The sequence below is a fragment of the Falco peregrinus genome, chromosome 1, assembly GCF_023634155.1.
Source record: "Falco peregrinus isolate bFalPer1 chromosome 1, bFalPer1.pri, whole genome shotgun sequence".
NCBI classification, from domain to species: domain Eukaryota; kingdom Metazoa; phylum Chordata; class Aves; order Falconiformes; family Falconidae; genus Falco; species Falco peregrinus.
Window position 1 is genome coordinate 41,585,185 of NC_073721.1, and position 25,021 is coordinate 41,610,205.

The window sequence follows — 25,021 nt, forward strand, 5'->3', positions numbered from 1 at the left end:
CCCGGTGACCCCGGTCCCCCCGGGCGGGGGGGGCAGGGCAGCCGCACGGCGCAGGGCTGGCAGTGTCCTGCTGTCACTGCGCCACCGCGGCGGGCCGGGGGTCCAGCACGGGGGTTCCCCTCGCCAGCCCTTCCCCGGGCTCTGCTCTGCCGGGGACCGGGAGCCCCTGAAATGACACCCACAGCGAGGGCAGCCCCTGGGGGACAGCATAAAACTTTATTGTATGTAAGAACCGAGCCCATGATTTATGTACATGTATTTACAAAACGAAACGAATGAGCCTAATTATTTACAACGAGAACCGTCCTCTGCAAGTCTGTACACCCAGACGTGACCCTGAAAACATATTTACAAGCAGGAGCCAGCGGCCGCAGGCAGGACAGAAATGAAGAAGGAACAAAACCAAAGGGCGAGGCGAGGGGCACAGTGCAGTCACGGACCTCGGCAGGGCTGGGTGGCGGACACCGGTGCTGGCCTGCCCAGGCAGCATCCCCATCCTTCAGGGCAGTGGTGCAGACTCCTGGGCCTGCTGTGCCCCGAGGAGGTTGGGGGGAGCTGGGAGGTGGCTGCTTTTCCTCCTCTTTCTCTCCACGTTTCTGAGCTGTCCCCCAGCGCCCTTGGGGGCCATCTCTCCTCCTGGTGCTGGGTGGCCAGCCCCATCCCTTGCTCCACAGCCACTGGTGGGGGGCGTGGTGGGAGCTGGGGGGTCTCCAAGCACCCAGGGGGTTACAGCTCGCTGAAGCGCACCGCCGGCTCCAGCTTGTGGGACAGGGCAGTGAGGACCTTGTCAAACTTTGCGTAGCGCTCAGCCTGGCTGCTCTCGGCCCCACGGCTGCCCCAGAGCAGCCGCAGCTGGAACTCGGTGCTGAAGACCTCCAGCAGCTCTGCTCTGCCCTGGAAACCTGCAGAGAGGGAGAGTCAGTTCCCCAGGATGGGGGGCGACCCTGTGCCCGTGGGCTGCCCTGTCTGGTGCTGGGCTGGAGCAGCACACTGGGAATGCAGCAGAAGGAAAGGGGCCCTGCCATACCCACTGCTTACCCTGCAGCTTCACCTCAGCATTGGTGTGGTAGAGCCCACCGTGGTGGGCCACCATCCGTGCTGCCTCCAGGTGGGCCATGACCACCTCCACGCCATCGTCGGTGGTCTCCCAGGGCTCGGGGCTGTCAGTCAGAGCCTCATCCCGCTCCAGAAGAGTCACAAGAGGCATGATGTGGGGAAAGGTAGTGTTCGTCAGCGGTGGCCCTTCTGCGGAGAGAGGCAACATGGGATCCTATGTGTCCCTGTGGCCTCGCATCCCCCTCCCCACCTGCCCCAGCCCCACAGAATGCTCACATGGCCACACAGCCCCGTGAAGCCAGGCTGCCACCAAACTCCTGAGAGAGGCTTTAAGGCTCAGCTGTAGCACAGCAGTGGCCTTGGCTCTGTGATCCCTGTGCCCGGGGCCACTGACTTGTTCAACACCAGCTCCTCCCAGCCGGGTTTTCTGGTTGTTCTGGGAGGGGAATGCTGCCGTCCCTGCCTGAGCTGTGTCCCCATTTCCCAGAGCTGTGATGGGGAGCAGGTTTGCAGAGCTCCAAATGTTGCATGTCGGAGGGACATGGCTTTCCATCCTCCCCAACTGGCCGCCCTGTCCCCTCAGCTTGGCACACACCGCCATGCGAGTGCGAGGGTTTGGCTCAGCTACTGGTTTTATTTAGTTATAAAATGCTTCTTTGGGAAGGAAGGGGCAGCTGAGGCCAAACGGGCTCTGCCAGGTGCTGGGGCTGTTCAGCAGCCAGAGGGGAAGCTCTTGGCACTGGCTGGGAGAGGGTCGGAGCCCTCAAATGCATTCCTGTCCCGCGAGGCCATGCCCAGACGAAGCGGGAAGGACCAGCCAAGAGAGAAGGGAAGTTGGTCCCGTTACCTTTCCCTTCATTCAGTCCCTTCAGGAACGGTTTGAGCTTCTTCTCATAGAGAATCGCACCCTCCGTGTGCCGCTGCCGTAGCACCATCCAGGTCTGCTCCAGCCGGGCGATCTGAAAGTAGACGGGGCAGATGGAGGGTGCAAGGGGCAGCACAGGCCCTGGGCACCAAGCTCCAGGCTCGCAGGGTGCTCCCAGAGGGGCACAGCCTGGCCCCACAGCCATGGCCCCCAGCCTCCCACACTGCAGTGCCTGGGGCTCCCCAAAGCAGCGTCCTCCACCAATGCTCACGGCCAGAGACGGCACATCCCTGGCACCAAGGCTGGATTCAGGATTTCTCCCCCCTCCCTGTGCCCCAGGACAGCAGCTTCCCTGTGTTACAGCAGCCTTGAAGATGAGACACAGGGAGAGGGCAGCCGTTCCACCTCCTTTGTGCAGGCAGGAAGCAAGACTTCCCAGCTGGGCTCGATTTAAAATTGAATTTTAATCTCCTTTCATCTTCCAAAGGGAGCAGTGTGGCCTGGAGACGCTGCTGCCACAGCCTTGAGACTGATTTGTATTGTACTGGAGGGCAGATTCATTTCCTCCCAGGAACACAGCCCAGCACAAAACAAAAAGCCCAACCACTGAAAAACAATTGGATCCCAGCGGGACTGGGCTGTCTGCTCTGTGGAGGGGACGGCTCTTCCCCCTCCCTGCTTACACCCCAGCGGATGTGGCCACACTACTCCTGCCCTTGACATTTTCCCCCTTCTCCCCCCACAGCAGGTGTTGGGAGCCTGCAGGACACAGGGAGAGGGATGTGTTTTGGGCAAAGGGGATGAGCCTAGGCCACAAGGACGAAGGGAGCGTCCCTGTACCTGTGTCATTTCCAGGGCGTTCATCACAGCTGCAAAACTGAACATGTTCCCCATGGTGCTCTTCAGCTCAGCGGCCAGCTGGATGGTTTTGTGGAGCAGGGCCGCCCGCTCCTCCGTGCTGCCTGTGCAGCCCAGGATGTCCACGGCGATCATGATGGACATGGTGTGAAACCTGTCGCGGGGCGAGATGCAGGGCAGGGTCAGCACAGGGAGGCCAAGCTCCTCCACCCCGGGAGGTGCAGTGGACCCCCACGTGCCAAGCTGGGGACACACCAGGGGAGCCTGTGCCATGCAGGGGGCCCACCGGGCTCGCCTCCACTGCCCCTTGCCATACCGTTCCAGCAGGTCAAGGCGGAGCTGGTGGCCATGGGGCAGGGTGAGCAGCTCCATGCCAGAGCTCACCCCCATGAGCCGCTGCATCTCCACCGTCACACCTAATATCCGGGCAACCTGGCAAGAAATGCAAGAGCTGATTAGACCTTTGTTAATTGAGGAGAGGCTGAAGTGTCCTCAGGCAGCCTCTTGCCCCAGCCCAGTCTCTGCCTGCCCCCACTGACACAGCGTGGCAGAGCCCAGCAGGGATGCCTCAGTGCTCAGGGGTGCCCGATGCTTGATGCTCGGGGGTGCTCCGCTCCCCCACCAACCCAGAGCAATCAGAGAGCAGTGGTACCCATCCCTCCTGCCTGGCCCTGGTCATACCAGGCAGTCCACTTTGGTGATGTGTTTGGCCAGCGTCTTCACATCCACCTCTGCCAGCAGCTCTTTGACCTTCTTGAGCACAGCCATCTCCAGAGGTTTGTTCTCCAGGGGGATGAGCAGGGACTGGAAGGCCGTGGGGTTGAAGCAGGAGGTTGTCTCCATGGTGGGGGGCACAAAGCCCACGAAGTCCAGTTCTCCTTTCAGCCTCTGCCCTGCCTCTGCTTCCCCAGAACCATTCTCCACAGTCCCTCTCTGTCCTTCCTCCACCTTTAGTCTCTCCACATAGCTCTTTGATGGCAGCTGCTTGGTGTCATGAGCTGGCCGGTCCCTGCTGATGGGCGAGGTGGGGTGGAGCTGGCAGTAATGCCCCGTGTCCGGGTCGCTGTAGCTGTTCACAGAGGGAGAGGGGGAGGCACGGGCATACCCGTGGCAGGGAGTTGAGTGGGTGCTGTGGGCAGGGTCTGGCAGAGGTTTGCTGTTGTTCCCCGCACACAGCTGGGGCTCGCTGGACCTTCTTAAGACTGGAGAGGCTGGGGCAATCCCAGCTGCTTGGCAGGCATGTGGCTTTAGCCGTGTAACTGCAGGGAGCAAAGGAGACCCTGTTATCAGAGCCTGGAGACACGTACATGCGTAGGGACCACAGATGCAGCAGCCCAGGGATGCAGAGCCCAGGGAAAGCCCAGCTGCCCGAATGGGCTCAGCTGGTCCCAGGACAGCTGCACGATGGTGTGGCTGAGGTCCTGTCCTCATCTCAAGCCCTCCATCAGGACAGTTTTCTTTGCCATGCAAGGAGCTGGACAGGGTTTCATTAGCAGGGAGCAACACAGGAGCTTGTCTTTACAGCCAGCTCCATCCCCCTCCCCAGGTCTCTGCATCACACCCATGCCAAGCCCAGCCTGACCCATGTCCCCACTGCCCCCCGTGGGACGGAGGGGCGATGCCTACCTGTGCTGTAGGCAGGTGATGCTGGGTTCTCAGAAATGGGGGACATCGGGGAGTGCAGGTCTTGGATCTGGTCCACGCTGACAGCACAGTTCCGAATGATGTCTCTGTGGTGGGGCAACGACACGCTGGGGAGGAGGAAGATAGGGCAGGTTAGTCCCTGCAGACAAGGGTCCCAGCAAGGGCAGAGGGACTGGGATGAGAGTTTTCTGCCCTTTCACCCTCAGGTCAACGCCTCCTTCCACAACAACCCATAATTAGCAGAACCTGTAATGAGCTCAGGTGGAGTAATGAGTGGGCAGTCCCTGCAGGACTGGGAGCAGAAGGGTCAGCATCTATATAAAGCAGAGACAGCCCTGCCTGGGGTGGGGGTTTGGGTGTTGTGATAGAGGGATGTTGGGTATGGTGCTCTGGCAAGGAAGTTGCGGGGGAGGTAGTTTTCTAGGGCTGTGCTGCAAGGGGGTATCTGATGCTGGGTTGTTACTGTATTTCCATGGGAGAGGTGGAAAGCGCCTGGAAGCTGGACTTGGAGCCCAGTGGGCAGTCAAGTGCTGCATCAGTGAGCTGCAGCGTGTGGGCTCAAGGAGCTATGCAGCAAGTGAAGGAGGTCTTGGGCTGGTGGGGCTGTGGCCTGATGCAAGTGCCATGTGTCAATGGTGTTGCAAAAGATGCTGTGGTGAGGCCTGAGCACAGAGAGGGCTGCAAGGAGGCATGGCAGGTAACTCACTGTGCTCCCTGCCACGGGTGAGCTCTGGGCTGCTGTGACATGTTTGGTTTTAAGTGCTGTGCCTCTGTGGTGGGGGGAGGCTGGGAGGGCAGTGGCAGTGATCAGGGGTTTGGGGAAAATGTGAGTGGTGAGGAAAGACTGATGGATCTGGGCTCTTCTTCTAAAAACTTGCAGTTTGGAAGTCTGAGTGTTTTCCTTTTCCCTGCCATAACAGTTGGTTGCCTGTTTTCTGCTGGTGCATTCTCACCCTGCCCTTGGGCTGAGAAGGTTGGGGTGGTGAGAAAGTGGTGTGGTTCAATCACAGGCTGTGTCCCGCTGGGGAGGCAGGAGTAGATGGGTCCCCCTTCAGCTGCTGCATGTGAGGATGGACATGTGGCTCTGCCTTTCCTGCTGGGCTCTGGGCAGCATTGGGCTGCTGAAAGCAAGCTGTGTGAAGGAAATCTTCCCCACCTCTGGTGAAGCCCAACTGCTCCAAGGTTAATGTGAGCAGTTCAGCCATGCGGTGGCTGTAATCTGGGGACTGTGCGGACTCCCATCAGTACAGCGCTGTTGGTCTCCTGCCCATCAGGCTTTCAGCACTGCTCTGTTACTCCTTGCAAATGCTCCAGCTGGATGGAAAGGGCTCTAAAACTGAAAGGACCCTTCAAAAGCAAACCAACAAATGCCCCCTTGGTGGCTGGGACTGGCTCTCCTCTTGCATCTGCTTGGGAAGGCTTGGATCCCTGCCTCTGACAAGCCCCGACACGTTGGTAATCCTGGACTGGGTGATTGTAAAACACTCTCTGGCTTCTGGCCTGCAATGCTAAAGTCATGTCTGCTCACTGGGTGTCTGCTGCAGTAGCTCAGCATGGTTGGCAGCTAGCCTGGGAGAAAACCCCAGTTCCAGCTGGGTACCTTCTTTCCCCCCCATACCTTTGCTCTGTCTTTCCATCCCTGATCCCAAACACCTACCCTGCACCCCAGGGAGCAGGGACAGAGTGTGGCCCTGCCTCCTGCCCAGGGGCTGGCTCCCTGCCCGGCTGAGCTGGGACCAGACACTGTGCTCACCTGGTTGGGCACCCCTCGGCCCTGGTGATCTTGTCTGCTGTCAGGCCATCTGTCATGGTGATGCTCCTCCTCTTGATGTGCCCCCCTTTCTGGGTGGTGGGGCTGTGGGGTCCCCCATGCTTCCCGTTGGCCAGCCCGTAGCTGGCTTCCAGGTAGCGCAGGGGGAAGGTGCGGTTGATGGGGCAGTAGACAATGGCACCGCTCTGCTCGGAGATGGCCTTGCGGTTGCCCACGTAGAAGCGGACCAGGGCAGGCACATTGTCAAAACTCTCCTGTTCAAAGAGGTACTGGACACGTGTATGGCCCTCGCTGGACTTGACTGTCACCTTGTTGATCTTGAAGTGGAGGGGCTCATTTCGCCAGCGGCATGTCAGCACATAGTCGCCCAGGCTGGTGAGCGAGTCACGGATGAGGAAGTCGCCGTTCCTCTGCACAAGGCTCTCTGACACCTGACAGGGGACAGGGCAGCAGCTCAGGCAAAGCCATGCTGGATGGACCAGGGGGCATGGGTGGATGATCCACAGTGGCACTGGCTTGTTCCCCTTGCCTCTGGCTCTGAGCTGCAGAAGGGCATTTCCCATGGCAAAACCAGGCAGACTGGAGCTAATGAAGCCCTTTCCCAGGCACTTGTCAGGAGGACAGGCTAGGGGTGCTCTCCCTGAGCAGCCCAAGCAAACGGTGCCCAGAGCCACCCACCCTCCCCTCCTCACCTCCCGAGGGATGCGGCCGTGGTACCAAGCATGGCTGCGCAGGTCAGTGCTGCTCAGCTTCAGCTCCTCTTCCAGCTCCTTGTGAAGCTTCTCTGGTGACGAGTCAAGGATATATTTCTCCTTGGAGAACTGTAGGGGGAGAAGAGAGCATCAGCCGGTGTAGCGGTGCAGGGCCTGGGAGCAGAGGCCTGACCCTGGGGTGGGCTGTCAGTGTCCTCATGTGAGGACTGCAGGACCCTCCATGTCGTTGGCACTGGTGATGCCACTCACCAGCAGCAGACCTGTCCCTGAGGCACAAGTAACTCAAGCTGTGCATGAGGATTGCTGCTTGTGGCAAAGGATGTGGGTGAGGTAACGTGCCGTGCCTGCTGACAGTCAGGTCCTGCCACCAGGAGCACTTGGAGACTCTCCTGGTGGCATGTCCCCATCACACCTGACCACCCTGTCCCCAGCGTGCTGCCTTTCTGCCTCAGCTCGGAGCTGAGTGTGGTTGGGCAGGAAAAACCTGCCCCAGCTGCCTCTCACACATCTCCTGGGCTGGACCACTGCGGGAAGCACTCTTCCAGGAGGAAACCTGTATTATTACTCCTCCTTGGAACAGCCATCATGGTCCCTCTTCCAAAGGGTTAACTCTCTGTGTTCAGCCTGATGGTGGCATGAATAGTAATGACAAATGTAAAGGGAACCTTCTGCATTGAAATTAGCTTTTACCCTTTTACTAGCACTGGTGCACCTGAGCCTGGAGGATGCAATTTGCCCCCTCCCTTCCCCCAGAGAGATAAGGGATGGCGTCATGTCTCCCATTGGCTGAGCCTGCCGTGCTCCCTGCCTGCTGCTTGGCCCCATCATTCCCAAAGGGTAGCTGAGGATGCCAAGCTGTCGGCATGGCGGAGTCGGTGCTTGTTTGGGGAGGCAAGCGCAGGCTCGAGGCTCCTGTGCGCTGTGCACACGAGGCCGGTTCCTCCGGTCGGTTGCTGTGGTGCCAGCGCTGCTGCCTAGGCAGCGCTGCCTGGTGGAGCAGGGCCTAGGAGCCAGGAATCCTCGGCTCCCCCTGCATCCCAGATATGTGCTGTCCTGCAAGGGTGATGTGTGTGCCACTGCCACGGATAAGGGAGCTTGGATAGGGCTACCAGTGTCCTGTTCCACTGCTCCAATGAGCAGGGGTGGCTCAGTGGCCTGGCTCCATGACCAGTGGCAGTGCCAGCATGGGGAGCCACCGCAGGCTGGCCCAGCTCCTTGGCATTGTTAGGGCAGGATGCTGCTGCCGTGTCGGAGGACAGGCACGGGCTTGAACCGCTGCTGCCAGCGCTCCGGCACTGCCGGCAGAGCAGGCTGGTGCTCGTGGCTGGCCTCGCACAGCAGCTGGTTCCCCAGAGCACTGGGGGCTGCAGCCCCGTATTGACACACTGGGGACCTGCCCCAGAGCTGACCCCTTTGCCCAGCACCTCACCCTCTGCATGCCCTACTGATTCCCTCTGCTCCTCTAGGAGTTGCTGGCAAGGGGAGGTGTAGAGCACTGTGCTGTTCTCCTGCCTTGTACCCAGCACTCTTGGGGTGCTCCTGGGAGCCCCCAGAGTCCCTCAGCAGGAGCCTGAGCCCTAGGTTCCCCCCCTTCCCTGGGGGGAGATGCTCCATCCCCCGTGGTGGCTGCATTCAGCAGCCAAAGCAGGCAGCGATGCTGTCCTGGGGACCCTGCTCCAGCCTGGGGAGGGGGAATGAGGCTGCAAAGGGCTCGTGTGAGGGACTGTGCCCTCCAGGGCTTGCCCTCAGCAGCCTGGACCTGCCGCTGTTCCTCCCTTCCCAACTGCTATTGAGTCAAAAGGTGCTGGGACAGTGAAAGCATCCTTGGAAAACACTTCGGGCTGAACTCAGACTTGAGCTCATCTGACCAGGTTTACTCTCCCCATGAAGAAGGTCCCACTCACTGGAGCAAGTGGGGACCTGAACTGGGAGGCACGTGGGTTGTCCCCCTCCTGACCAAAGGTTGTGGGGAGCAGAGTACTGGCTGCTGATTTGGGGCCCTCGTGGAGACAAAGCCACCCGGCACCGCTGAACCCTATTAAAAATAAATGGTAGCCGACGGGTGCTGCTGAGGTCTGGCTGCCTCCTGGGGGGCCGAGGCCGAGCAGATGCCGTTTCCATGACGACCCATCCGCTGCCATCGAGCGGACCTGGCTCAGCCGGAGCGGTGGCAGGGGACCCTTGGCTGCAGCACCCACCCCGCGGCATGGCTAGTACCCCAGACTCTGGGGCAGGGAGGGACCCCCTGGGAGCCTCTCCTGTCTGTGCAGGCTAAAGCTGTCCGAGCCGAGCTGGGAGCAGTTTAGAGCCGGTGCTCCCGCCACCACCCCTGGAGCAGGGATTAGCGCCCGTTCTGCTCAGTGTTGTACATCTGGGTTTTCCCCCAAATCCTCCCCATGCAAATGTGCAGAATAACAAACACAAACCCAGCTGAGCAGTGCCCAGTGTCTCCAAGCCTGGATTTGGGCAGCAGCCGGCTGGCATCCGTGCCAGGAGCCAGGTGCTAAGCTAGCAGGAGAGAACAGGCGGTTTGGGAGAGGCAAGGGAGGTTTTGCATCTTGTAGATGAGGGAGGGAGGCTGGCTGTGAGCAGAGGGTGCCATGAGCCACTTTCTCCAGCCATGCGGAGGGCACTGTCCCTTGAGCTGCTTGGCTGGGAAATGAGATCCCATCCAATTTGCAGGGCCACCAAAACGCCACTGCCTGGAGTGACTGTGTGGCTGCGATAGCCAAGGAGGCAGCAGCAGACTGATCACAGGGAGCCCTCTTCTTTGGTGTGCTGTGGCTCTGAGGACTGGTCCTTGCTGTGCGTCTCTCACACTCTTCCAACACACGCTAGATGCTGCCAAGATCACCTGGCTGCTCTCCTCTCTGCACAGGAGCTGGGCGCACCACGAGCCCTGGGTGCAAGGGACCCACGTGCCCGGGGGATGCATGTGGCCCCCGAGCCCTGCAGCAGTAACCGGCTTTCCTCTGCCCTGCTCAGCAGCACGGCTCGGAGGAGCCGGTCGCAGGCTGCCAGCTGGCCGAGCGCCGAGGCGCGGGCACTGGCACGGCATGGAAAGGCAGCGCAGGCCAGCCGAGCGCTGTCAGGAGCATGTAAGCGGATGTCTGAGCACCACGCTGAAAAGGGCACCGCTTGACACTCTTGGCTGCGCCAAGAGGACATCAAAAGATGTACAGCCCAACGTGAGGTCTTGCATACTAGTGGGCTGGGTGCAAGGAAAAGCCTTGGCTTCCACTAGCACCTAGCTCAAGCACGTGGTGCTGGCCTCCCGCACAGAGAGCCCCAAGGCCTCTTCCAGCTGAGCAGGAAGAAATGGGGATTGGAGTGGTTCTGGGAACCAGCCGCACCAGACAAACCAGCTCAGGAGCTGCCAGAGATGATGCCAAGCTCTGCTTGAGGAATCCCAACCAGCAGCCAAGCAACCAGCCAAGCCAAGCAACCAAGCTGGCTTGGCTGCAGAGAGGAGAGCTCCTCCATCACATTCAGCTCCCTGACGGGCTGTTTCAAAGTCCTGGGGCTGGGGAATCCTCTGGTGCTGCTGTGCGATGGAGGCAGCGCCCGTGCGGAGGCAATTCCTGGGGCTCTCCATCCCTGCCCACTTCCCTGATCCTCCCTGCTGCTTTCTTGGAGGAGGAAGCGCCTCCAGACCCAGCCAAAGGGCAAGGGCTGGAACTGGCAGTGGAAGGGCAAGAGCGGGGGGGATGAAGGCTTCTGACAGCTGGGGTGGTACGTGTAAAATGGTGACTGTCACTCTGCCTGCTGTAAGGAGAGCTTCAAAGGCTGGCATTTGGCTTTCTCTCCTTGCAAAGGTAATCTTATGAAACAGGAGCGATTTGCAGTCTGCCTTCTTGTTCTCCCCTCCCAGATCTGGAGGAGTCACAGCTGAGGATGAAGTCAGCTTGGAGAGCAAGGTGTACTCACACCCCACCCCGCTCCTCTGCCGATAATATCTGACTAACCTCGGGGCACCAAGCGCATGTGCTCTCCCTCCTGCTCTTGTGCTGCCTGCCCTGACATGGGACCCTCACTAGGGAAACCCCAGCCCCTCCTGGAGTTTTCCACCACTGCTCTGGCTGCCAGAGCAGCTGCGGGGCTGGAAAGCAGAGCTGGGAGGAAGCAGAGTAACAAGCCATTGGGAGCAGGTGTATGGGGAAAGCCCCAGAATCGTGCAAGGGTCTTCTCTGGTTCCTCCGCACCTGGCAATGGACTACTTCAGTGAAGTATTTCCGAGCAGACATCCTGGCTGAGAGACAGCCGGCATCACAGTGAACCCAAGAACCAGTCTGCGGGCCTGCCTCGTGCAGGTCTGCTGCACTCCCCAGGCCAGCTGCCAGGTACCACCCAACAATGGTCCATCCATCCCACGTGACCACACCAAGAAAATCCCACCACAGACAACCCTCAAGTTGTTATGGACTTCTTAGTTTGCGTATCCCACTGTGAGCCAGTCCATCCTACTGATCTTTCCACATGGAAATCATTTGTTCCTCTGTCCTGTCTCGCAATGACTCTGGGCATCTAAATGGCCTCTGAGACGGCACCAGCCCATCTGTCCAGCCCAGGGGTGACCGAAGGCATCTCTCGGGTATGCTGCATCTCCATGAGTCCCCACTGAAGGCAGACCTTGGCTCAAGATCTTTGTCTCGGCATTCAAAGCCCTTCCTAGGACTAGTCCTGGCTACCCACAGGGTCTCATCTCCCCCTGTCTGTGCTCCTTTGTGGCAGCTCTGGAGCAATTATGTCTGGCTGGCAGGGGTGGGGTGCAGCTGGGGTTGACGGCCGGGAACATCTGGGTGCTCTAAGGTGGGACAAGTGCCCCAGGTTCTGCAGTGGGGTGCTGGAGTGCACTGCTACCACTGCCCTGGGGGAGCAGGTATCCAGTGCAGCGATGGGTGTGTGTATACACACATTTCCATCCATCTATATATTACTTATCTCACTCCAAGACGGCAGCAGCGGCTGCTGCTGCATCCCTTCTCAGAGCTGCTATTGGCCAGAAATGATGTCAGTGCTTCCCAGGCTGGGTGCACTGCCATTGGCGGTGAGCAGGGATGCGGCTGTCAGCTGGAAGCGCTCCAGTCATTCATGGGGACTTCAGTGTGTGTTTGCTGGGCACACTTGGACACAAATAGATGGTGAAAGATCTGGTGGAGCCAGGTGAGCACTTAAGGCTTCACTTTTAACTCTTTCTGGGTCAGGATGGAGCGCCCTCCATCCCCTCTCACATCCCTGCGTGAGAGCCAGATGCCCACCTGTCTCTCCCTTGTTCTGGCAGCAGCTTGCTGACAGCACCCAGTCAGCCCCTGTGATGTGCAGCCCCAGGGCTGCTGCACTAGGGCACGTCCCCCTGTGTTGCTCGGTGGCCTCTGGACAGCTGGGAGCAGCTCTTCTGCTTTTCCCTCTTCACCTCCACTAGCAATCAAAATCCCTGGCTTTGCACTGAGATCAGCCGCAGTCATGACAAGACTTGAAATGCTGCTTCTGGGCTCCGTCTTACCCAGCATAATCTCTACAGCTCGGCACCTACCTCACTCAGCAGGAGTACTGAATAAGACTGCCAGCTCTCTTGGCTGCCAGCTGCCTTCCAACTTGCGGTATGCTACAGCTCTTGCTTCAGACCAGAGCCTGCTTGGCTCTTGCAACCCGAAACACCTTTGCTCTCTAACTTGGTAAACGAGTGAACCAATTCTTAGCACTGTGCTCCTCCTGCGCAAATGCCAGAGTCCAAAAATAGGACACCTAGGCTCCTGCCCAGACAGCGGCGGTGCTGGAAGCACCACAGGACAGGTGACAGATGGATCCCAGCTCTCTCCCACCCGTCAGACCCGTGTGGTGCGGCGCAGCTCACGCAGAGCCCCCGGCCGAGCAGCTCTGCACCCCCCGCTTGCTGCCTCCCGTGCTCTCAGTGATGCTCCAGGCACATGCCGTCTGCCGGGGGATGCGGAACTGCCCTGCGTGGGCTCTGCTGCCGGTGAGGGCCCCTCCAGGGACCTGCGCCGCCCGTCCAGGGCTGCTCTGGGGGCAGCCAGCGGCACTGCCGTCGCGGCCCCGGCCGAGCTCTGCCCCGCTCACCCCACGCCCGCTGCCGCCCCGGCCAGGCGGGCACGGCGCCCCCCGGCCCGGCGGAGCGGGGCAGCGCTGCGGCACGGCGCTGCCTGGCGGGACCCCGCGGAGGCAGCCCCGCTCGCCCCCGCTTCCCGGCGCTGCAGCCCGGGACCGGAGCCCCCTGACGGCGGGGCCGGGCCCGGGCCGTGCCGCCGATGCTCCCCCTCCTCGCTGCGCTGCCGCCGCCTGCCCCACGCGTGCGGGCGCACGGAGCCGCTGCCCGGCGGCACCCGCCGGCTCCGTCCCGCCGCCGCCCCCGCTCACCTGCACCTGCATGAAGGAGCCGCGGTAGAAGCAGCAGGCGGCCGCTGACAGGGCGCTCCACAGGCTGCACCGCTCCGTCATGGCGCGGCGCGCCCCCGGGCTGCCCCGGCCCGGCCCGGCCCGGGCTGCACCGCCGCCGCCGCCGGGCTTCAATTTCAGCCGCTTCCCCGAATTACCTCATCCCTTGTCGGCAGCGGGGGCGGTGCCGGCGCCGCAGCTCCGCCTCGGCCCGCCCCGGCCCGGCCCGCGGGGCCGCCCGCTCCGCCGCCGTGGCCCCGGGGGAACCGGCAGCTCCGGCCTCCCGCCTGGGCAGGGGGACCGGCACCCCGAGGGGACCCGCACCCCTGAGGGGACCCCGCACCCCGGCTGCCTGTGCCCTGAGGGGACCCGGCACCTCTGAGGGGACCCGGCACCCCGGCACTGTGCACCCCTGAGGGGAGCCGGCATCCTGAGGGCACCCGGCACTCTGAGAGGACCCGGCTGCTCTAAGGGGAACCGGCACCCCTGAGGAGAACCAGCACCTCAGCTGCCCGTGCCCCAAGGGGACCCACACCCTGATGGGACCCCACACCCCTGAGGAGAACCAGCACCCCGGCTGTGTGCACCCCTGAGGGAGCCTGGCACCCTGAGGGGATCAGGCAGCCCTGAGGGGACCCAGCTCCCCTTATCTCCCCACCCCAAATCCACCTGCTCTCCCCAGTGATGCACATGGGGACCGCCTCATCCCCTCTCACCCACCCCGGTGACGCCGTTCTGGGGGGGGACATGCCGGTGCCTGCCTCACACAGCGGGGAGCCGGCTGCCTGCTTCCCGCGTAGGCCGTCTCTCAGTTGTGTTTAATTAAGGCTCTCCTTCAGTTTAATTAAGGCCACGGTTTCACGTATGGGATGCACAAGGCAGTGCCGATGACTCAAAGCATTGCTCCAGCCCTGACTCTCACAACAAACCCACCGCAACATCCCTGCCCGAACCCGCTGCTGGCACCTGCCCTGCGCACAGGGACGGGCAGGTGTCCCCCAGCACTGAGCTCTGCGCCCACCTGCCCGCACCACACCGGCCTCCCTCCGGGTCTGTCCTGCACAGCACAGCCTGCGTCTGGCTGGGCTTTGCTAACAGCGGGCTTTACGCTCCCACCCGCAAAGTGAGCCCTGGCCTGAAGACCCCCACGCCTCCTGGTGCGCCCCGGCCTGAGGGGATGATGCCATGAGCTCAGAGGTATTCCTTCTGCCACCAACCCTGCAGCCTCCCCTCTAATTAATTCAAACAAACCCCTCGCATCCCCAGGCAGGGATGCAGCAGCCAGGGCCGATGAGATACAGGTCCCCTGAGCGGCTCCTCCGCGCAGAACAAAGAGAGCTCGAGGCACTCGCCAGGCCCTGCTCTGCCCTGGTCTGCCGGGGAGGGAGGGATGGCGGAGCAGTGCGGCTCTCCAGCAGGATGGGGCTGAGCGCGGGATGCAGCGGGGCAGCACGCAGCCGGCGGGCAGGGAACACGGGTGGTGGGTGCTCACGGGTCCCATGGGCACACGGGCTCTCCTCCTCTCTTGCATGGGGCTGAGGGGCAGACCAGGTGGCAGCATGCAGGGAGGTGCTGCTTGGAGAGCATCCGATAGTGAATCGCCCTCCTGCCAAGGCTTCTCCTCTGCACTGGGCTCCAGGGTTTCCTTCCAAGGCTCTCGCCGAGGGAGCACGCGGGAGCCCCACCGGATGCTGCGGGGTGATGGTCCCCGGCTGTGCCTGTGCTGTCTTTCCACAGGGGACAGCTGGAAACCTCCAGCTGAGCTCTCGCAGGGATGCACGACAGCTTTACGGGCTGTAGCTTTCCCAAAGCATAACACTGCTCTCAGCTCCTTCACCAGCACAAGGGCCAAAGCTAGGCTGGCTGGGACGTTAACGAATGGAGCCAGGTGTGCAGATCACCCAGGCAGCTTGGAAACACCAACCCTTAGGCTATTATTAAAGCACGTTAATTACCAAGTGCTTATTGATCCTGGCTTTCTGACCCTCCCTAGCTCCTGGTTGCACCTCTAATCACAGCAGGCTCAGTGATGGGAGAGCTGGCCCTGGCTGCTTTGTGGCTGGAGCTCAAGGACTGATGTTTGGCAGTTCCTTGGTGCACATCTGGATGCAGACCTGCCCATGAGCCTTTGCTCACAAGGGCTTTGCAGTGCCTCCTCTTCCTCCTCCCAAATCTTCTTCACTGGCTTTTTCTTTCCATCTGTCCTCCACTTGCCCCTCAGTGATGTTTCCCCTCTGCTCATATCCCCCCCAGACACAGCAGCCAGCAGTCACCTACCCACCAGAAATCCTGCAGGCCCTGGGGCCAGACGCTGCACGGGCTTCCAACCAGGCACGGTGCCTGCAATCAGCCAAAGTGCCCCCATCATCCCGGTCACTCACGCTGCAGATAATTACTTATTTGACTAAAATAGCTGCTGTCACTGCAGCCATCAGTTGCTACTGTGACCAAAGGGAAGTGGCATATAAATCACAGCCCACGGTCCGTGCCTGGACACCACAAGGACAGGTGAGAAATAAAGGCCAGATAACTCATGTCTGGGATCTGCCTGGAGAGTAGGGAATTCTGGCTCACCAAAAAGAACTCAACCCCAAAGGCAAAGCCAAATCTATTGCACACCTGTGTTGTTTCAGTCTATTAACTCATGAGCCATAACATGTGCCCGTCTCTGGCTGCACGTGCTGACAGTGCAAGGGAAAACACCCCCATCCATCCAGCTCTGCCCCTCACCACCTCCTTGCCCTCGCAGGACTTGCCTGCATGAGCAGGAGCTTTCCTGTGCACCCCGAGGCAGCCCACCCCAGGGCTCTACCCTGTGAAGCACGGCTCGAGCCTTAACACTCCCATCAGGGCCTCGTTGCCCCAGCACATGTCCCACTTCCAGCCTGGTGAGCTCCTGCTCAGCAAGTCCCACATGGCTAGAGGAAGAGGAGAGGAGAGACATCCCACTCCAGGGATTGCTACAGGTGATAAAGCTGCATCCGACCCCAGCGCCTGGATGCCAAACCCAGCAAGCAGGATCCTCATTAGCCCCAAGACTGGACCCTGAGAGGGGTGAGCCCCGTGAGGAGCAGCAGATGAGTTCAGGGCCCAGCCAGCTCTCTCCTGAGCCTGCTGGTTGGTGCCACCATGGGGGGTTCCCACATTTCCATGTCTGGCTACAGCCACCATCAAGAGCCCCAGGTCCAAAAGACGAAGGTTCAGGGCTCTGTGCTATTTACACCATCCAAGCTGGGCACCTCAAGTCACTCAACAATCCCATCTGCCCAGCAGCATCACATCCCCATCGGGCGGCTGGACTCGGGAGGCTCCGCGCCTTCTCAGACACACTCCCCAAAGTCCATCCCATGGCAGCGACCACCCAGGCAGGTTTTCAGTGCTCCATCCCCAAACCACACAGCATCCCTGCCACTGTTCCCCTGCGCCTGCCCAGCTCCCATCATGCCAGCAGCCTCCTGCAAAAGGGCTGCTCTCCTCCGGAGCCAGGCACCTGGCTAATGAATTTCTGGCCAGACATGAAGAGTCCTCAGGAATGTTAATAGTTTGCTGGAGGATAAGCAAGAGATTTGGAGAGATTTACACCGACTTTCATGTGACAGCCACAGAAGTGGCTCAAACCCTTCCGTTTCTTTACATGGGGGTGGAGGGAAGAGGCTACCCCTGCATCTGCAGCGTTCACAGGTGACAGGGAGCATGAAATGCAGGAGCTCCTGTGGAAGCAGCATCAGGGGGACTGTGTAGGGTTTGTGTCTCCTCTGCCTCCCTCAGCCTCACCATTTCTGGCAGGGAATTTCTTCCAGGGCTAAAGAGAGAGCCTGGAGGAGGTGGTGGGATGGGGAGTGCAGAGCTGAGCACCCCGCTGGTGTAGGACCTGGCCAGCCCCAGGCCCCGCTCTGCCACTGGCACCTGGACGGGTCAGGCTGTGATCGTGCCCAGCGACTTACCTTCACGTATTCGCTGCCAGACTCCAGGCCATCGTGGTGGCTAGAAGGAAGGGGAAAAATAAGAATACGTAAGTAAAGGGCAGTAAGTCGTGACAGTCAGGTCAAAGGAAGTGGAGACACAGCTGTGGGTAACGAGAGTCTGTGCCCCTTGCCTTGCCATGGGGCTGAGAGCATGGCCATGGTTTTGGGAGAGGTTCCCAGGGCCCCAGCACTGTTCCTGCCCCCTCTCAGCGCAGGGCTTAGTCTCCCTAATGCGATCAGGGAAGAATGAGGCCTTTTTAGAGGATCTCTCCCCAGATCGCCTTGGGATCGTGTGAGCTGAGCCACGGATACCCCGTGGCCAGGCTGGGGTCCCCGCAGGTCACGGTGCCGGAGGGTGCCTGCTGAAGAGGGTGGCCTCGTGCCCTGTTCCCTGGCAGAGCTGCATTCCCAGCAGGTGGCTGTTGGGACACGTTGCCCAGACAAGTGTTTCTGACTGTTTCTCTATGGCCTCGTGCAACCCTGCAGAAATCAAACTCCCAGTGAAGCCAGGGGTGAACGGCGACATCCTGAGTGAGACTGCAAAACTTGTCCTCCCAGCATACAGGCAATAGAAATTCCCATTCTCCTTAGTGACATGTTCACCCTTAGCCCTACTGACAACCAGCCCAACAACCATGAGACACAGCTGATCTGGAAGGTTCTTTGCCATAGTTTCATGGGGGATGCAGACGGCCCCTGCTCTTTTCTGAGCATGTAGCAATGCTGCTACTGCTTTTTGTGCTCTTGTAGGTCGAGAGATGTGTCTGTATGGATGAGTCCAAGGGGAACAACAGAGCATTCGAAGGGAGAGTAACAGCCCAAGCAGAGGTGCGCAACCCTGAGGTCTCACCTGTCAGAATAAAGTACAATAGTCCAGACTTCTCTGACCAGAACCCAGTGCTGCTTGCCTCCCCAGCGCCAAGCTTTAGCACGGACATCCCACTGCTTGATGAGGTTGCCTGCCTGAGCGTGGGGTGGCAGCGAGAGCCCTGGGGTGGCAGGCTGCCAGCACAAGGGCAGGCAACTACGAAACTACCAAATCCGAGGGCATCACAGACCTGGGAAGTCCCTTCCCTGCTAGGAGCCACCTCACTCCACCTAGTTCCTACAGCCACAGCTAAACCCCTACCTCATACTGGGAGCTGCTGCGGGTCCTGCACACAAACCCCTCCTGGAAGCCACACTGGTGGCATCCCTGGAGAGCCAAATTCTTCCTCTGTGGGCTCCCTCCAGGTTGGGGATGCTGCCTGGTAGCTCAGAAGTCAGTCGCTGAAAGGGACGTGGGGATAGCAGAGGCAACTGCTGCCAGACCTTGTCCCGCCGGACACCCCCCCATGGCATTACAGTGGGTCCTGCTAGGGTCAGTATGGGCCCCTCGGGGTGTCCAGACCTGCAGCAGGCAACGCACACTCCTCCAAGCCCACAATGCTGAAACCACATCTCCCACTGTCCACCTTGGAAGGGGAAAAGGGGCTGGAAATCAAGCCCACACTTTTTTGGGGTGAAAAAAAGAGAGGAATATGTGGAGGAGGGGGGGCAGACACAGGCTCCCCTGGGCGGCTGCGGGCTGCCTGCCCGCCCTGGCGCTGCCTCTGCAGCCTGTTTGCCTTTCACACGGCCGCGGAGGGCTGCCTGGTGCTGCCAGAGCCGTGAGAAAAGCCGGCGGGAGGACGGGGGGCCTCTGGGCAGGAAACCGGGAGCATGGGAGCAGCTGGGAGATGCTGCGAGGGCCCGAGCAGGGGAGGCCCCCGTGCCGGGGAAGGCTGCAGCTGGGGCCGCAGCCCCCCTGGTTCTGCACATTCCTGGAGGAAATGGCATTTCTGGGGGCAGCCGAGTGCCTGGGAGAAATTCCAGGGCTGCCTTTGGAGCGCGGCTGCGGCTGAGCTGCTGGGACCCGGCGCTACCACGGTGGCACCGGGGAGCGGGGTTTCGGTGGGGTAGCTGCTCCTCTTGTGCTTGGGAAGGCATCGCAGTGACTTACAAACCTGCCAGGCTCCAGGCTGGCTGCTGCGAACAGGCCAGCGTGGCTGTGGGAGTCCAGCCGCACTTTGGAGCCCAGGGTCTGCTTGTCTTCAGACAACAGTGCAGGCTGTATCCCTGGGCAACCAAGTCTGGACACCTCGTGCCTCAGTTTCCCCCTCTGCAGAGCTTCCTCCTTCAAGGTGTTGGCTCGCAGTGCTGGCAGAGGTGTGTGCTGGCAGCTGTGGGCAGTGCCCTGCTCGCGACCTGCGGGAAGCGGCATTTCCCGTGCCGCGCGCACGCCACGCACAGAGGGAAGTCGAGTCACGTCCGCTCTGTGACCTGCCTGCGGGTCATCTCCCATTAGTCACCGTGTCCTTGCTGGAGTCACGGCCACCGCCTCACTCTGAGCATCTCCGCAGCTCCCTGTCCCACAGCAGCGCAGTTCCCCTGCCTTGAGGGCCTGATCCTGCAGGGCGCATCCCTGGGAAAGCTCCCCTTTAGATGGGCGTTCTTAGTCCGTCCTGCCTTGGAGTCTGTCCTTACCAGGGATGCTCCAGGCGGGGCAAGCAAAAATGTGCCCCAGGGTCATGCTTGTCCCTCCTGGCACCCAGCACCCCCCTGCACAGGCGCCCCCTGTACTGGGCAGCCAGTGCTGGCCTCTGCCATGGGCTGGCGGGAACACACTGTCCCCATCCCCAGGGATGTGCCTGTGCAGGAGGAAGGGCTGGGGCGCGGCACTATCCCGGTCCCGCTTCCGCCTGTCCGCCCCACAGCAGGGCCTGGCTGTGGTGACGGCTGCTCCTCTAGCCAGGGGTGGTGGCAGGGGCTCTAAGTGGAGCGTGGAGGGGCAGAAATGCCCCTGATGCCAAGTCCTGCTCTGGTCACTCCTGTGCCTCAGTTTCCCTGGCTACACCCATCATCAAGGCAGCCCCAAATGATGCAAAAGAGCATCTGGCCCTCGATTTTTGGGGCCCCAAGTCCCCACTCCCCAGAGCCCAGACACCCAGGTAACCCACACAAGTTCCTCTGTTTGCTTGGCTCCCAGCCGTGCTGGCCTGGGACCTAAGCCATTTCTGGGGGAACAGAGAGCCTGGGCGAGCCCCAGGCACCCCCTGTGGGGACCCTCTGCCACTGCTGAGGCTCTGTGCTCACCAAGGGATGTGGCAGTGCCACCGGCCCCCTGAGCCCCCAAGCCTCCAGCCCCCAGTGCCGGCCACAGCCCCCTGGCCGCTCTGCCCTGGCGCCGGCTCTGACTGCGGTTTCGGCAGCTGCCGCCACGCTCGGTCTTTCCATGAGCAAACGCTGCCACGGGCCGGGGGCCTCGGTGGCTGAGCGGCGGCTCCAGCAGCGTCTGCGTTGAAGCTTTGTGCCCTCCCCACGCAAAGCCCCTTCCCAGCCTCTCCCTTCCTGTCCCCCCACCGTGCCAGGGTACGAGGGGTGGCCACGGGGCTGGGACCTCTTACCTGCCCTGTCCCAGGGTGGGAAACCGCCTGCCCACCGCTGTCATCAGCCCTGCGTGACTGGGTGAGTGCCTTCGCTCCAGGATGGGGAGAAGTTCTCCCAGGCGCTCTCCCGCCTCGCACTGAGCGTTGGGACTTTGGGGCGCGCAAGGCGGTGGCGGACCCTCCTCCTTCCCGTCCCAGCCCTCCTCCCGCCCCCCCTTTGAGGCCGGCAGGAATGTGTGGCCGGCACAGCCCGGCTCCCACCACCGGCACGAATTCCTCCTCCTCAGCCCGCTCCCGGGGCCGCCGGGGCCACCCGGACCTCCTGAGTGCTCAGCGCCGGGACAAGGAGCCCCTGGCCCCAGGGTGGCACGGGGCGAACTGGTGTGTCAGGGGCTACCCAAGGGCGAGAGAGGAGGACCGGGCCAGGGAAGCAGTGGTGCGATGACGGTGGGACCTTATTTTGGGGAGAAACTTGGAGTCAGCACTTCCACCCATGCCCCCAGTCCCAGCTGCTGAGCTGGGGCGCATTTGGCCTCTCGTGCCCACACCTCCAAGTGATGGGCAGGGGGTAAAAATCCCTCTTGTTGATTCTGAGGTCAAACCCCTCATCTGACAGGGCTGAGCCCCCAGGTTCCCCCGGAGGGTGGGTCTGGGGCCTGAAGGAGGAGTTTTATGCCCGAAGTGGGGTGGTTGTGCCCAGATTCAGGGGTTTACTGCCAGGTGATGGAAATGGGGATGGGATGGCTGGTTTCAGGGATTGCCCCTGTGCCTTGAGAGAGGCAGTGCCACTCGGGGAGGGGGAGAAAAAGAGGAGAGTGAGAGGTGGAGGGGGCTGGAGTGGTGCAGATCTGAGCTCTCCGCAGTGCATCCCAGTGCAGGAATGGAGCCGCCGGCAGGACAAAAGGATTCTGGAGCTGAGCGGGGCTGCGAGATCCGGAAACGGGAGGGAGCAGAAATCCCACAGGAAACCTTGCTCCCATGGAGCAGCTGACCTGGCCATGGTACAGAGCGCTCTGTCTGTGCCATCCCACCAGCCAGGTGCATCCCGCTGGTACTGTGGGTGAGTGGGGGGCACTGCAGGGACCCCCAGTGTGTCCCACCCCCTCCCCTTGCCCCAGAGGGGTAGAACGGGGGTCCCAGTGGAAGGCAGAGTAAACCCAGTGGGGCTGTACCTGTCCAGGGAGCTCTTGCCAGGATGGTCTTGCCCCTTTTCCAGCAGATCCCTATATGTGATCTCCGCTCCCACTGCTGTGTTGGGGGTCAGGGTTTGGCTGGGCTTCGGAGCCAGGCTGGAGCTCGGTGCCTCTGCCCCAGGGCAGGAGACGTTCCCTGCAGGCTCTTGGTGCATCCTGGCCACCGCTGCCCCTGGGGTGTCCACAGGCTGAGCTTCTTCATCCTCCTGCTCTGTTTGCCCCATGGCTGAGGGTGAGTCTGTGCCCATGTCAGCATCGCTGGACATCTTGGTGTTGGGGAGCGGGGCTGTCTGGTGGGGTTTATTGCTGGGGGTCCCTTTCACCCGGCAGCTCTGGCTGCTCTTGGCTTTTCCCAGGCTCTTCCCGGCCTTACCCACATTCAGCCTGGGCATGGTGCCCATGTGGCTGTACATGTCCGATGACCGGGCATAGGGGCCGGGGCTTTTGGGCATGGTGTTGAGATCATCCTGGGTGCTGTCAAAGGGCTCCTCCAGGAAGCCATGGGGAGGAGGGAGACCTGGCCCCAGGCTCTCAGGAGAGCTGGGGGCCACGGACATGCGCCGGAGGGTGAAGGAGCGGGGGATGCTGCTCAGGCTCCCGAAGCCTTTGAACTTGAAAAACTCTAGCAAAGAGAGAGGAGAGAGGAGTGTGGGGTTACTGCTGGTACAGTGTCATGATGGGGGGATCCCAGGGCCCCTGATCCAGGCTTGGGGTGGGCACAGGGCACTGTGCTGCAGTGCAGCCTGGTGTCAGCCCAGTTCCACCCTGCATCTCCAGTCCCAGCCCGGCATGACACCCCTGTGGCCTGGGGTGTATGTGATGCTGCTTGAGGCATCTCTGCTGGGACCCCAGGAGGTCTGTCCCGGTCCCTTAGGGAGCAAACGTCCCCTGTGCCCTGGCAACTCCAGCGGTTGCCTTTCCCCACTGCAGTGGTAGGGGTGGAGGAAGAAACGCCCAGCCCTGGTGAGCAAGCAGTGCCAGAAAAGATTTCAAATCTCTTGTTCCCATCCTCCGCCTCCCCGCTTCCCCCAGGGGACTCCAGGCAGGGCTGGTGGTTGTGCCCATCGCCATAGCCTTGGGGCTGCTCCACAGGCCATACCCCTTGCCCTTGCTCAGATGAGAGCATGGGGGGGACACCGCATCTGCCCAGGGGACGGGGGTCCCGGCCACATGTGATGTGCTCACATGTGCATGTCCCTCACCGGCACGGTGGAGCAGGAACCGACTGTCAGTGTGCAGCCTGAGAGCACTGGCGTGGCAGTGCTGGCTGCGGGCAGGGGACAACCTCCCCACTTCCTCAGCTGAGTGCTCAGCACCTCGCAGCCTCCCTGCGGCTCCCAGCTGCCACCTGCGAGTGCTGAGCGCAAAGCATTTACCGGAGACATATTTATAACTCCGGCGGGTGGCTTTGCATTTCACACCTCAGCCCCAGCTCAGCTCTGCCTGCGGATGCCGTGCAGCTCCAGGCCCGTGTCGGTGCTGGCACAGCACACAGGGTGCAGCAGGTTGAGGCCGCAGCTCTGCAGGGAAGCCCTGGTGCTCCAGCTGCCTCTGGGGGTTTTGCAATGTTTTTGCTGCCCTGGAGCATTGCAAAGGTTCTTCCCCTCCAGGCACAGCAAATTTGCCATGGCAGGAAGCCGCACGCTGCAGCGGTGCTGTATCAGGAACTGGGTGGCTGAGGGCTGCTCAACCGTTGGACTCCCACCTTCTGCTGCCATAATGGGCTCTGCTGGGCATCCCCCAGCCAGACAGGGCAAAGGGACCATGCAAGGGGCTGCAGCAGCCCGAAAGGCCTTCTGCGTGGCAGAAACCTCATGGCCTGGATGCAGTTAAAGGCAAAACTGCTTGGGGTTAAACATCCCCTCAGAGTCCAAGCATCTGCTGCTGCCGGCCACTGCTGAGGCTGCTGCAGGGTGGGAAAGGCAATACTGGGGACTTTCCCCATCTTCCTACTCTGCACCACAAAGGAAAAGCCCAGCTGAGATGAGGCCGTGGGTTTTGCCCATGGAGGGGTCCCTGGGGAGTGGAGGGACCAGCCCCCCTCTGGCGCCAGCATCGCGGCAGGAATGCAGAGAGCAGCAGCAAAGGCTGGCTCCCGTGCAGCCCAGTGCTGGGAAGCGGGGTGAAGGCCACTGCAGCCGCCTCCCGGGGCTCTGGGGGAAACCTGAGGTCTGTGAGAAAGAGCAGAGCTCGCTCATTGTGGGTACCGAGCGCTTCCTCCAAGAGCAGCCGGCAGGAATCTGCTCCCAGGCTCGCAGCCCGGCTCCTCCGTGCCACCCGGCCGCTGTGCTGTGAAAGCACCCTGGGGTGGGGGGACTGGCAGCCCCCAGTCTGCAGCACTGACTTTCACCCTCAGCCTTGCACCCTGAAGGATGTGATTCGGGAACTGAAGACCCCTGAACCCCATTATGCCTCCCCCTGTGTGCATCCCGGAACCCAGTGCAGGGCTGGGCTGCAGCAGACTGGTCCCAGTCCCGGTACTCACCTCCCGAGGCAGCAGCACCTGGGCTCACCCCCAGCCCTGAGGATGGAAAACTCCGAAGCCCCTCACTGCATTGAGCTTCCTAATGAGAGCAGAGCCTGCTTTGGCTCCAGACATCCCCAGTGGGGGTGACCCGGGGAGCTTGTGAGCACTCACTCACACCCACACTCACACTCACTCTCATGCATCCCCCCTCCCAGCTAGGCTGCCCAGGTGAGCACCCCATTGTCAACCCACCCTATCCCACCCCACGGCCACTTACTGAACTTCTTGAAGCCCCCTCGTTTCTGGCCCTCGGCCATGGTTGTGCTGGTCAGAGGCTGTGGGGACAGAGAGGGACAAGTTTATAACTGTGAAGCCCTTCCCTGCCTGCTCCTCCCTTCCTGCCCCCCCCCAGCCTCTCATCGCCCCGCTTGGCATTTCCTCCTCAGCGCTGTCATCTGCCCCAGCCCGCCCTCCCGCTGTCCCCCAGTCCTCCCAGTCTGCTTGTCCTCTCACACCCACCTGGCGGCTTAGAGGCCACCTTGTCTGGGGATGGCCAGCAGATGTTGACACCCAAAGCCCCCTGGGTGCCAGCCCTAGAGGAGGGTGCCAGCCCTGAACGTGGGTGCCAGCCCTGTGGGTGAGGGTGCCATCTCTAGAGCAGGGTGCCAGCCTTAGAGGACGGCGCCAGC

General features: G+C 61.3%; 1 protein-coding gene across 4 annotated transcripts; it reads right to left on the reverse strand.

The window, feature by feature from the left end:
* Positions 1-197: 197 nt before the first annotated feature.
* Positions 198-24,719, reverse strand: SH2D3C (SH2 domain containing 3C). Of its 4 annotated transcripts, none has more exons than XM_005229775.3 (12): positions 24,610-24,719; positions 21,845-22,487; positions 17,245-17,284; positions 6,887-7,015; positions 6,177-6,625; positions 4,406-4,530; positions 3,461-4,038; positions 3,096-3,211; positions 2,762-2,933; positions 1,904-2,015; positions 1,039-1,245; positions 198-902 (listed from the first exon to the last, which is right to left on the reverse strand). In XM_005229775.3, the coding sequence occupies exons 1-12, from the start codon at positions 24,647-24,649 to the stop codon at positions 727-729; spliced, it is 2,787 nt and encodes a 928-aa protein (XP_005229832.2). In that variant the 5' UTR covers positions 24,650-24,719; the 3' UTR covers positions 198-726. The 4 variants fall into 4 exon arrangements, with proteins under 4 accessions (XP_005229832.2, XP_055649790.1, XP_027646029.2 ...); XM_055793815.1 differs by lacking the exon at positions 24,610-24,719 and adding an exon at positions 24,351-24,559; XM_027790228.2 differs by lacking the exons at positions 21,845-22,487; positions 24,610-24,719 and adding an exon at positions 20,691-20,839.
* Between the last annotated feature and the right edge of the window lie 302 nt (positions 24,720-25,021).